The following is a 13,628-nucleotide window of genomic DNA, read 5'->3' on the forward strand; positions in this document are numbered from 1 at the left end:
AGCAAATATTCAGCTCAGTAACAACCAATGAGAAGAGAGCATAGTGTAGGCCCTCGAGGAATTTGAAATCACGTACCCATTGGTTTTCTATTTTTATTAAAAGACTATGCCTTGAAATATTTACTTGTAAAAAAATGTTTTCTATTTTCCTAAAGCCTTTGGACTGATCAAAGGACGAGCAAGAACGTTATCGAAATAGACCAGAATTCATATTTAAAGCTGCAGTCCACTTGTGTTAAATTCTGCCTACTATTTAAAGGTCTGTTTATATTTTTCTTCTAATTGTCTTCTGATTTCAATCACTGGGACCCTCTGCAGCTAGACAGTAAGACACAGGCTAGCAGATCACAGAGACGAGCGATCCCAGGGAGAGGAAGAGGACTGGGAGTCTAGAGGTATCTTGGAAAAGCCACAAGGCAACAACTGCTGCACCTCTGCATGGGGTTTAGGTTTTCAGGGCCCTGAAAGGTATTTTAATTTTCTGTTGAGACCACATTGTTCTTTTTAAAAAAAGAAGAGAAAAGTAATAGCTAAAGAAGCAAATTACAGCACAATGATCTATTACTTGGCCAAGAGACCAAAGTTACCAAGAAAATAAGGACTGCTCCAATCATTTTAGTTTAAATGTGCTCCACAGAGACTATGCCTACAAGCATTTACCACCACATTCATAGAGAGGCCAGAAAACATTAAGAGGGGAAAAAGCAATTCTAAAGGAAAGAAAGCCATGTTTTTACATTCTAACCGGTGTTCCCATAGTGACAATATTCAGCACGATGTCTAAGGTCAAACGCCACACGGCCCTCATGCTGTGGTTATTTTCTCAGAAAGCTTATATGACCCACTCACGAATAGATACATTTAAGAAGACAAGGATGTCTGCACGGATCTGAAAAACTAGATCTCCCTGGGAGTCAACTCCAGTGAGAGAAAAGGGTAGGAGCAGAGCCAGTGTTTAGTTCTGCATTTATGTTGCTCCTAGACAAAGCTGCACTAAATCAGAAACACCTTCATTTACAGTCCCCCCAAAAGGACAAATACCCAGTTCTCCCCTTTATCATCTCTGAACTATATATTTTAAAAAGTAAATACCTTCTTAGCCAACACAGTCAGTTATAGCATGGGATGAGCTCTATCACTATTTAACAGCACAGAGGAAACTTTATAGGACAGTAAATAGTCAGCACACATTAGGCTACTTTGAAAATACAGGGAGGTAAAGTGAAGCACATCTGTGCAACAAATTTATGGTTCCTTGAGCACTTTTTCCAAAAAAGTCAAGTCACTAGCAAACTAGAGCACTTTTTCCAAAAAAGTCAAGTCACTAGCAAACTAGCACATTCTGAAGAGAGGGATGCAGCAGACAGCGGTGACCTCCACGATTTAGGGTCTACAACAGATGTAGTGTCAGAAGGATCAAGCAGCAACAGGAAGTCCCCACCATCAGCCAGGCCAGGCCCGCAGAGGCTCTGCTACTTAAAAACTGGGTTCCCTAAGGGGCCAGGAGACCCTGCCCTTGTTGACATCCTCTTTTCAAAATGTCTCGGGCTGGGAGTCCCGCACCCGGTGATGAACTTACCTGGCAATATCTTGCAAGCCTGGCGAGCTGCTTGCCCTGGCAAATCAAATCTGTACTTTTTCCAACGAAACGTGGTGGCCACTGAGCTGCTCATCACCTACATTTGTGTAAATGCCGAGGAGAACGATGCAGCGGAAATGGACAACAAAAGCTGCCTGCGAACTGCACACTGGGATGTCCTGTTTTGGGGTGGCTTTTATTTTTCCCATGAGAGGATCTGACTAAACCTAACCCAACCTCCTCTCAGTACCAGACAGGAAGTGACACTTTGCAGTTAGTGAAAACTCCTTAGGTTGTTTTTGCTTTTTTTTTTTCAATTGTCACAACTAAAGGCCTTTGAATGTTTCTGATCTACTACAAAGAGATTATAACTTGCCTTCCTGTTTTGACAACCTCAGCTGATAGAGGACACCTCCACCCACCTCCCTACCCACTGCGATATAAATAGAGGCATTTGCCCTGGGTATACAACTGGGCTGAAGAGTTCAGTTACATATTAACTATACTTCAAAGAATAAACTGGACTTACTTCCCTTTAGTATGTATATATATTAGGGAAATGAAACTCAGAAGGATTCCTTAGGAATTGTTATTATGGAAAAAATAGACTTAACTCCATCGAATTATAAAAGGAAAAAAAATGGAAGAGGTTGGGGAGGGTGGGTGAGGAGGGAGAAGGGGATTAAGGAGCATCTGTAATTCAGAGTCACAATATAGGTAGATCATGGGGAAGGCAGTACAGCACAGAGAAGACAAGTAATGACCCTACAGCCTCTTACTACGCTGATGGGCAGTGACTGCAGTGGGTGTCGGGTGGGACTTGATAATATGGGTGAATGTTGTAACCACAATGTTGCTCATGTGAAACCTTCAGATGATTGTGTTTCGATGATACCTTAATTTTTAAAATAAATAAATAAAATGAATAAAAGGTAAAAATGTTGACTCATGTTTTCCAGCCTACTCTATTTTGCATATTTGCTCTCTATCACTTATGCACATTAGCCACACATACAAGCAGAGTATCATTACCCACATTACTTCACCTGCTTTCTTATCCCTATTCTCTTTTTCTCTCTTGCTTTGATATAGAAACCTTCTAATTATAAGCAAAGATTTTCATAGAATATGGATCCTTATCAGAGTACACACAGGTTTTAATTAAAAACCATCTCTCCCCCTGCTACTACCTGAGGTACAGAAAAGAGAACTAGTCAATATTTTCCCTGCTCTCCTCCTCTTTATCTCTGTATTTTCCTAGACTAGATGCTGGATGACTCTGACAAAATATTCTTCAGCCTCGATCTCCAAATCTATAAAATGGGAGTAGTGATCTCACCTGTCTCCTCGGATTGTTGTGAGCAGAGAGACCGTGAAAAGCAAAATGATACAGATTACATCACAGAGTCAAAGCCCAATTCTTGTTTTGCAATAGCCTTATTGAAATATAATTCACATATTATTCAATTAAACCATTTAAAGTACATAATTCAATGACTTGTCTGTATGTTCACAGAGTTGCACGACCATCACCATTATTTTAGAACATTTTCATCACCCTAAAAAGTAGTCACTCTCTGTTTCCTCCCCATCCCCCAGTCCTAGACAACCATGAAAATCTACTTTCTATCTCTACAGATGTGCCTTTTCTAGGCATTTCAAATAAATGAAATCATAGAATATGCAGTTTTTGTGCCTGGCTTCTTTCACTTAATGTACTGCTTTCAAAGTTCATCCATGTTGTAGTATGTAGCAGTGGTTCATTACTTTTTATGGCCAAATAATATTCCATTGTATGAGAACCCAACATTTTGTTGCATCACTCATGAGTTGACAGAGATTTGGCTAATATGAATAATAGTGCTGTGAGCATTTGTGAACAATTTTTTATGTTGACATAAACATGTATTTTTCATGGGTACATATGCCCAGAAGTTGAATTGCTGGGTCATATAGTAACACTATGTTTAACCTTTGGAAGAACTGTTAGACAGTTTTCCAAAGTGGCTGCTCCATCTTACATGCCTACCAGCAGTGCATGAAGGTTCCAATTTCTCCACATCCTCACCCACACTTACTATTATCTGTCTTTTAAATTATAGCTATCTGAGTGGGTATGAAGTAACATCTCATTGTGGTTCAATATGCATTTCCCTGATGGTAATCAAAGCCCAATTTTTATCAGTAACCCAAAAATGTCTCCATTTTTATAGGCAGGAGTAAATACTCAAAATACAGAACAACAGGAAGACATGGGCACCATTTAATCAAATGGATACCAGCTACGATGCTGAAGCAAGATCTTGAAGGTGTCCACCTTTACCAGTGGCAATTTTTCAATGGGTATGAAAAAATTTCAATATTTTTAACTGGTATAACTGTATAGGTTCATACCACTAATACTGTTGGCCTTCAGATTATATCTCCAGTAAGAGGCTGCTAAATCAGTTAGCCCTTCTTCCTCTACTAAAGGACTGCTTAAGAAAACTTGTAAGAAGAAATTCTCAGCATAATATGACACTTCATTTACAACTTAGTTCTTTCCACCTGTCTTTCTGTATGTGTCTTCCTCTTAAATAGAAAGAGGCTCAATTAAAGCAGCCTTTTGTAAGTTAACAGCCATAACTATTTATAGGAAGAAATTTTAGCCCAGAAGTGATTTCAGATTAAGAATCTCACAAATATTGAAGAAGGCAAGAGGGACAAGAAGTCAGGATCTAGTCACTAGCAATACTTTCCCCTTCCCTCTTAAAAAATGTGGTATTGGGAGAAGGATAGTGATTAGTCATTATTCTAATTTAAAGAGATCATCCAATCTAACTCAAAATTCAAAATAATCCAATTCAAAAGGATTATCATTTTTCTAATTCAAAGAGATTATCCAATCAAATTCAATCCAATCCAGAGGAATTATCATTATTTTCAGACCTTGCAGTGTTTGAACAAATTCATGTGCGATGATGTTAATTATCTCTTTCCCAAAATGTCCAATTTGGGGATTTTAGTTTTTTAATCCCTGAATAAAGAAAAACTAAATTTATGCAGAATGAAATCTATATAAATCATAACAAATAAAATACAAAAAGGCTGTAAAGTTTAAAAAATAACTTTTTTTCCCCAATATAAGGCTTTAGGCCTTGCAATATATATTACCTTCTAAGAAATTTTCCATGTCCCAAGGCTGCACTATGTAGTCCATTGTTTTAGTTATTTCTTGGCATACAGCTAATGAAACTGACCGCTGAACTTTTCTATGTCAAATAGAACATTCCATTGTGGGAAATTTCTAAAACATTCATAGTAAGCTAAGTGGAAATGTCATCATAGCTTAGGAGCAAATATGGTCTGTATCAACCAGTACAATTTCTAAAGTAGATTCTACTCAGGAAACACAAACCATTGATCAAACGTTAAGTGCAAAGCCTTCATTAGAGTTTCTGTAAATACTTGACAGTGAAGAAAATCAGAAGCAGCAATCAGTTCATCAAAAGTTATCTGAAGGTTCTTCTAAAAAGACCTAGGACATTTTTTAAAACTGTTCAGTAATGTCAGAACCCACTCTATCCATAGACCCATTCTGCTAGATTACATGTTGACCTCATTTCTAGTTCCTGTGAAATCAATAGACTATTTATGCTGCAAGTAACTATCTAGGGTAGGCACTTTCTTAGTCAATCTGGTGTTAACAGCAGTAATCAAATTTTGTACATACCACTATCTCCATTATAGCTCAATAGCAATTGGCTGCAAGCCTATGTCTACTCTCATCACAAAGGAAAGAAAGGGCTGGATGAGAGGAAGAATTACAAAACAAATCAGCTGAAACTACAGGAGGTGGTGTAGAAGTGAGAGTGTGAAGCAAAGGCAATCGGAGACTATTTCTCTGTCCATCTGGGAGACCATCTCTGTCCATTTGGCTGGCAGCATCAGCCCAGCCAAACCCAGGTGAGCGGACCTTGGCTATTAAAGACACACATTTCTTCATTCTTTCTGTTATCTGTAGAGCCTGATGGCTTTGAACGTCTTATTATAACTGTCATTCCTAACTAACGAACCTACAGCTAACCCTGCAGACCAGCAGACCAAAGCTAGAGGCAAACCGCACCCTCCACAACTGGGAAGGCCAGGTGCAGGGACACTGAGGTGTCAGCTCTTCCTGGGAACCATCTAGACACTACTGGCTCCACTTTGGGACTCTTCTGTATGAACCTAAGCTACAATCAAACATTCTTCTCAGATCACACACTGTGAAAATAATCTTCTTAAGATTAAAAAACAAGATCAGCTTTAAAAATTAAAAAAAAAAAAAAAGATCAGTCAGATGGGGATGGAGACCTGACTGAAATTTTACTGGACTTATGTTTTTAGATTTCAAATTCTCCAAGAAAACCATACTCCTGCTAACAGATATTCTCAACTTCAAAGTAGCACAGATGATGCCATGATATGAAAAGAGACATTTTTTTCTCATTTTTTAAAACTTGAAATCATTTTGGATTTACCAAAAAAGTTGTAAGAACAGTAAACAAAGTTCTTATATTCCTCTCACCTAGCTTCCCCAAATGTTACCCTCTCACATAATCAGAGTACAATTATCAAATCCAGAGATTTAGCCCTGATGCAATACTATGAACTACTCTATAGATAACATTCAAATTTCTCCAACTGTCTCATTTTTCTGGTTCAGGATTCAATCCAAGATGCCAGTACTACACACAAGCAGTATTTCAAAAATCCAAGATGCATCCTTTTCAATAAATCTAATAAATGTTTCTGATGCCCCCCAAACGTGCTGCTTCCTTTCACGCTAATGAGGTCATATCATCATTAACCATTGAATTTTCCAGGCTAGTAATGTTCTTTTCCTCCTCAGTTCCCTCCATATCTAATCTGTCAGCCTTACCAACCTTATCTTGTAAACAAAGGTCAAATAGTTTCACAAGCCTTCAGCCAGATGTTTTGCCGAATCATACTTTTCCCATTCAAGAAAACTTAACAGAGCACATAGGCCATTATTACCTTAAAACAAAAAAACAGCAAGAACCAAGGCTATTTCCCCTAATTAAACATGGTAATAGTTCTGCAGCATTTTATATATATATATATATATATATATATTTATTTATTTATTTATTTATTTATTTATTTATTTATTTATTTATTTATTTATTTATATTTATATATTTATATATAATGAACAGTAAGTGGGATAAGTAAAGATTTTTAAAGCACGTTGGCAATTTAGGTCAGATTTTGCCACCAAAATGAGTTCAGATCAAGCTCATGTCTTACCATCAAGTGATTTACAAAGAAAATACCTTTTGGTTTTCAGAGCTCTTTTGAGCTATTGTAACTGCAGGTGAGGGACCATGGAGCCAGCCCTATGAAAGCCATGGCCTCATCCATCTCCAGCCCATCTTCCCCGCATCCTCTTTTCTTGGGATCTCCCAGCAAAGCCATCCACAATGTTCCCTGCGCCACCAGGCTCTCTTAACTCCCATTCAGTCTCCCACAGATTCCCCAGGGTGGTCTTTCTAAAATACCTCCAACTCCCTAGCTTCAAAATCCTTAAGGTTTTCCCATGTGAAAAGAGATAAGACTCCAACCTTCCTCCTGAGGTTTACACAGCTCTCCGCCATCCGAGTCAACTCCCCTGCCTGTGCAGACCGTCTATGCAGCATTATACCCAATAGGAATGCAGAAACGAGAAAGGCCTAGTCTCTGTCTTCAAGACTTGCCCACTCTAATGCATTCCCTTTAATACTTTCATCAAAGTAATTATTGTTCAGAAAATAACTTCTCCAGTAATCAAAGAGCATATTGGGATTTTTTAACTTATTTTTTTCTAACTAGGAAAGTCTACCGTAGCTCTTGATCACATTAAAGATGACTAACAAAACCTCACATGTTGACATGAAAAGAATTTTTCACATGATTTTAATAACATTTGTCTAAAAGTACTCACTACGGTACTGCTGGTATAACTAAGCAATCCAAAGAGCAAAAGCCACAAAAAGTTTTCTAAAAACACACAACCCCAAAAAAAGAACATCAAGGATGGTATTTAATGGGCTGATTTCTCATGAGATTGTTTTTCCAAAGCACAGATATAAATAAAATCTGAAATCATGCCTTTGTTTCCATATTAGTATATTAATGCAGTTGAATGACTTTATCATCAACAAAATTATGTTAGAGAGAGTTAAGCCAAAATCCCCATCACTGACAAGCTGAGAATTTATCCCCAGCCACGCTGAGGCTGACCTCAAATGCAGACTTTAAGGACATGCCAATGAGAGAGGAAAGAAATCATATTTTAAGTATTATTAGTTTTATTTTCTAATGTGCAAATAAACATATCTACTTGGAATGATGAATTAAAAGAAGCTGCATTGCAGGATTCATTTATAATGTTTCTCACAATTATCTCAGGAAAACTGCACCGAAGTAGTGCAATTAAGAGGTGAAGAACAATACCACTGAATCCCTTAATAAGGGGGGTACAGAGAGGTGGCAGGCTCACACACTTCCTCCCAGCACCAAGACAGGAGGGGAGGGTGCTGAGCAGTGTGTGTGCACACATGCACATGTGTGTGCATACACGCATGTGGACGTTCGCAAGGGGAATGCTACTTCCAAACAGAAATGGCCGCTGAGTGGTGTGGACTAAGGTGAGGCCTCCAGGCTGGCAGCAATCTGCTTGAGAACAGGCCAACACTACATGGCTGCTGAGTGATGCCACTGCTTTGTAGAAGCCAGGATCTGACCTGACAGGACAGTGGAGAAACCCCGCACTCCTGGCTGTTAAAGGCAGGGGTCTCTGGGACACCCCTCCAGCCATAAACATCTCACACTAGCACAAGAAAGGAAGGTCATTGCTAGCGTTCTTCAGGAAACAGGAATAGTTATTTAAGGAGACATTAAAAGAGATGTATAAAACAACACAAATGCTTTAAAAAGAGGAATTTCAAAACAGAAAATAAAACGAAAGAAAAAGGGAGTCATTTTTCCAGATTTTCTGCATGTTATGCTTTTATAAATCGGGTGAAGAATAAACATTGCCATTTCTCATTTATTGGCATTGCTACCTGGCACATTGTAAGGACTTAATAAAGGAGCATTTACTGAAAGAAGAGAGATGAGCTGATGTGAAAGACATGAGAGCAGAAGTGACAGTGGCCCAGGGCAGTGAGAGGAACGATGCAGAAGGGAGGCAGCACAGTCTGTAGCCGAAGCCAAACCAAAATACCAGCTCTGGGACAGACTCAGCTCTGAGACAGACCCCAGGACTCGGAGAAGGGACTCCACAGGGGACAAGAGAGCTGTGGCCAGCTGAGAAGGACACGTTCAGGAATATAAAAGACAGACTAGTTCTTAAAAGTAGAGGCAATAGCCTTGGCAAGCTTCTGGGCTGTGAAGCAAAGGCCAGCAGTGACTTTTCTTGAAGTGCACCTGCTGGCATTGTGAGCAAAGCTTCTCTAGTTTCTAGATGGTATGAGAACCCCCAAGCTTCTTGGGAAGGTGTAAAGAAGAGAAGCATGGGGATTATTCTTTGTTGTTAGCAGTAAGAACATCTAGTGGGAGATGTGACCAAAGTACCCCATGGGGTGTGCCAGCCTATGGACCCAGATGTGCCACTCATAACACTTTGTCCTGTGGTCACCTACAGTGACAATCTCAATTCAATGTCTATCTTATGAAGCTAATATGCCCTTATGCAAATCTGATGTTGGCCAATCAGAAGACATGGGGATTTACACATGTGAGTCATCTGCATATTCAGCCTGCAGTTGATACCACACGGAGATAGTGCTGTCTAAACACTGGCACACCCACCCAGACTCTCATGTTCTATCTCTCAATTTGGGAATGAGGCATAATCATCTACTTGCGACAACTCAGGGCTAAGAGTGGGGAGAAAATTAATGATCCAGGTAATAACTAGGCAGAAGCAACACTGAGGAACTGACTGAGACTATTTTAAATCAGCTCCTGGATTTCTGAAAGGATATTGTTTCCAAGAGGTAACCAGGAAAGGAACAGAGAAGTCAAGTCATGGTTATCACTCCAGAACTTACGAGCCAAGTTCCAGGGCCCAAGACCCAGGGAGGCCCACTTCTGAGAGCCAGTCTGAGCTATTTACTGAGCACCTGCTCTGTTCCCTGCAGGGAAGCAGAGGAACCAGTTCCCAGGCCAGACACCGTGACTGTGGGAGGGAGGGTTGTGGCACTTGCTATCACTGCCTCAGCGATCAGGCTGAAGTGCTGAGACAGGCCAAAGCCTGTAAAAAAAGCAAAGGAGAAGGCAGAGGCTGAGTAAACAAGGTGGGAGTGAACAGCAGAAGGCAAGAAAGCACAAACAGCCTATTGTTAGGTATTCTAAGGAGACACAAAGGGCAGGGAGGAAGATGGCAAGGGGCAACGTGGAAACAACACCAGAAGGTACAAAAGAGAAAAAGGTGATCCAGTAATAGGCAAAAGCAGGGTCAGGCCCTCTTATTCCAGAGCCGTCCATCCCTGATGGTGAACACACCATACAGAGTTGGCCGGCTGGGACCCTTTATGCGCCGTTCCGCATAAAGCTCCACTTCCCACACAATTTTTCTCCTCCAGAGAATGTCCAGTAAATCTATCTATCTGTAAAAGTATAAATAAAACAAATATAACAAAAATTCGTTTTAAATTAGGAATGTTGGACTAAAATAACTTCCTGGAGGCTGCCAACTCGGTGGAGTGCTGTAAATACCAGCGTTCCCGTTAGCTCAGTAAAACTCACCAACTTTAGAGGCCTCTGAACTTCAAAGTTCTTTCACATTTATTTTCACTGATGCCCAAAAAATTCTTAACAAGGTAAGCGGTGTCAATATTTCAACTCTGATGTGAAAAATGAAGTAACTGAGTTTCACCACACCAAATGAAACATCAAGTTCTCATGCGGGTCCTTCACCTTGGGACCAATCCAAGCCCTATGTCCTTTCCTTCCACTGTCTTGTGGGCCTTCTAAAGCAGCTCGCTGGCTTTCCGTGCCATTGCCTGAACCAACATGAGGCCCAGAGATTTCAAAGTTATTTTTCAAGAAGTAAATGATATTACACAATACTTCCTCTCTTCCTCAAAGTCATAGCCAAGAATCATATGAAACCAAGAGGAAATGCATGTTCCTCAACAGCAGTAAGGCTCCAGGTATCAGGTAACATCAGCAGCTGCTGAAAGCCAGTCCCTCCAGCCACCCCAGTCCCAAAGTTTGGCACAAACACTAGCCTCAGAAGCTTAAGCCCACTCGGATGTGAGTCTTTGGCAACAGAACAAACGGACCAACACTTCAGCTCCCCAGGGTGTTCAAATCATACCCTGAAGGAAGAAGGTGGTTACTCTTCACAGGAGTTAATAGCCTGACCCTCTCCACACCGGAAAGAAGGGGGAGGAAGAGGAAGTGAAAGCAAGTGACTCTAGGTCCTGGATTTCATATGCAAGAATAGCTAGCAACAGGTGCAATATTCCGGTGAAATTAAGACTCTTACAAGGCCTTTCGCCTCTGCAGCACAAAAAGTCTTAAGCACAGAAACCCAACATTAGCAATGAGGTCAGAAGTGCAAATCATCATGATTTTCTCACCAGTAGCAATTTTGTAAAAAAAAAAAAAATTACCATACAAACCGCAAAATCTGTCTCTGCTGACACGACTTATTTTACATAGTCATCTCCTAAAACAGTTCACTCCAAAGTAATTTAAATGTTGGTCATAATAAAGCATTCTTCAATGCCCAGTGTCTAGCATAGTGCCCGGTATGTCGTAGGTAGGCAGTAAATCTTTACTGAGTGAAAAAATGAAACCAACAAGCATGTAAATGAAAAATTGCCTTCGCAAATAAAAAAAAAAATTCTTAACCTTCAGAGTAGTACGAAGTGTATTTGTTCCCATTTCTCCAAGAGAGGAACAAAATTAGAAGCCAAGTGCAACTTGGAATTAGAAGCCAAGAGCAAGAGATATCGCTAAGAACGAATCAGGAAGGGCCAACCATCCATCCACCCACTGGCTGAAGGGGAGAAGCTCTGTCTGCCTCCCCTTGGGATTAGCTGATCTGCACAGAGAATGCGCATTTGGAGAAGACCAGTGGGAAAAACCATCACGATCATCTGAGCAACCCAGCATCAGACTTGCCTCTCCCTCAGTGTGCCATTTCACATGACATTTTCCACCTGCCACTACTACAGAATTTATAAAATAAATTTTGTTGTATAATCTTCTTAACATGATAAAGATAATCCACTGGTTATATGTTATGGAAAATGTCTTGTGCTACATGTGACAGGTATAAGAAAAATGGGTGTGGATAAGATGAAGTAGAAATGAAGCCATTTTATAAGCTATAAAAACTGACAGGAGTAGAAGAAAATGGCAATGAAATTGGGCGCATAGATGGAGAATGCTTGTCCTATGAATACTGTATTACATTAAAAAAACAATACCAGTGTGAGAATATCACTGATTTATATAAGATCAAAGGCTTAAATAATGATATTAATGATAAAAATAACATTTGAAAGCACAGAAAATTAGGCATCAAAATCATCAGATGTCAGAGAACTGAGAAGTACAAAGAAAAATACAGTATAGTAAATAGTTTTATAAAATTACTATAAAAATGACTCCATTTAATGACATGCCATTCAATTTTCTTTATATTCACAAATTTCTTTTATTTATAGCTCAAGTATTCTGAGAATTTCTTTCATCCATAAATATTAAGTTTGATGAATCCATAGATTTTTTTTCAAGTCATTCCTTTGAAGATCCAGAATAACTCCCACTTTCTTTTACCTTGAGGTAACACCCAAAGGTCTGAAATAAAATTCTCAGCTGAGATCCAAAGTGCCTAATTAACAACTACTTCAGACTCCAAGGAAGAAACTGGACTAGCAAGTCCATTAAGAGTGTTCTGTTTTTTAAGTGACATCTTTTCATTCATTTTCATTCATTAATTCACAAGGATCTATCATCCCTAACCAGCCAGGTACTGTGCACAGCACTAAGGACACAGTAGTGAACTAGAAAATCTTGGTCGTTGCCCTTACGGAGATCACAGTCTTGGGACCTATCAACAACAAAGTAAATAAACGATTCACATTGTGGCAAGTGTGCGGAAGCCAGCAACAGGACAGGTGGTAGGAGATAACAGGACACAATCTACTTGGGCTTGGTGGTGAGGAAGGCATCTTGGAGGAGGTGTAGTTTAACCCAAGGCTCCATCCCAGAAAGAGTAGAAAGGACTATCCAAGAGCTGGGGAACTGGTATTCCAGAAATAGAAAAGAGCCAGTTAAGAGGTTTTTCCCAGAGCTGCAAGCCAGCCATGGATGGGGGCGATAGGCAGTGAGAGAGGGGTCACATTATAAAAACAGAAAAGGCATCTCACCACGTGATTCCCCCAACATGCCTTGCCTTTACACACACTTTCCTCTTGGCCTGGAATCCCTCCCTCCTACATTCTCCTCTGCTACTCCACAGGTTCCCCCTCTAGGAAACATTCCCTGACCTTCCAAGGAAGAGCAAACCTCTAGGTGTTAATCCTTCCTCACCTGTGGTCCCACTGCACTTAGCACATGCCACCACTGTACCCCTTACCACACTGAGCTGAGTGTCTGTTCACGGCCCCAGACAAAGATCATACCTTATCTGTCTTTGCTTCCCAGGGGTCAGTCCATCATGGAACTTGGCACCAAGTCATAAAGTGAGTGAGTGACAACACAAGAGGAATGGAAATTTAAATGAATGTACCACCAACATTAATTCATTACTCAGCATTGAAGACTGGGAATGGCACCATAGTTACAGCTCGTTAACTCATTTACAGTTCAGGGGCCAGGATGATTTCTATCCTCAGATGACTATTATACAACAAACATTTCAGGGCAATTCTGCATCACAGAAAAGTGATGGAATAATTTTCACAGAGTATTAGTAGACATTGACACCTATCCACTCCCTCTCACCAAGCTCTCATTAACATAAGGCCCTGTACAAGGCTCTGAGGCTGACAATCAATTGCCC

At 40.1% G+C, this 13,628-nt stretch overlaps 1 protein-coding gene across 12 annotated transcripts in view; it reads right to left on the bottom strand.

Annotated features, from left to right (window-relative positions):
- UTRN (utrophin) overlaps window positions 1-13,628 on the bottom strand; it is a 483,718-nt gene that overhangs the window by 429,526 nt on the left and 40,564 nt on the right. For 8 of the 12 annotated variants that reach the window (XM_036906868.2, XM_036906866.2, XM_057489130.1 and 5 more), the window contains exon 1: window positions 1,580-1,720. The exons of the other annotated variants lie outside the window; for them this stretch is intronic. In XM_036906868.2, the coding sequence (XP_036762763.2) occupies window positions 1,580-1,673 (94 nt within the window). In that variant the 5' untranslated portion in view covers window positions 1,674-1,720. Of the gene's footprint in view, window positions 1-1,579; window positions 1,721-13,628 lie in introns of those variants that run through there. 12 annotated transcript variants of the gene reach the window in all.

The sequence above is a fragment of the Manis pentadactyla genome, chromosome 12 (genome assembly GCF_030020395.1).
Source record: "Manis pentadactyla isolate mManPen7 chromosome 12, mManPen7.hap1, whole genome shotgun sequence".
Taxonomy (NCBI): Eukaryota; Metazoa; Chordata; class Mammalia; order Pholidota; family Manidae; genus Manis; species Manis pentadactyla.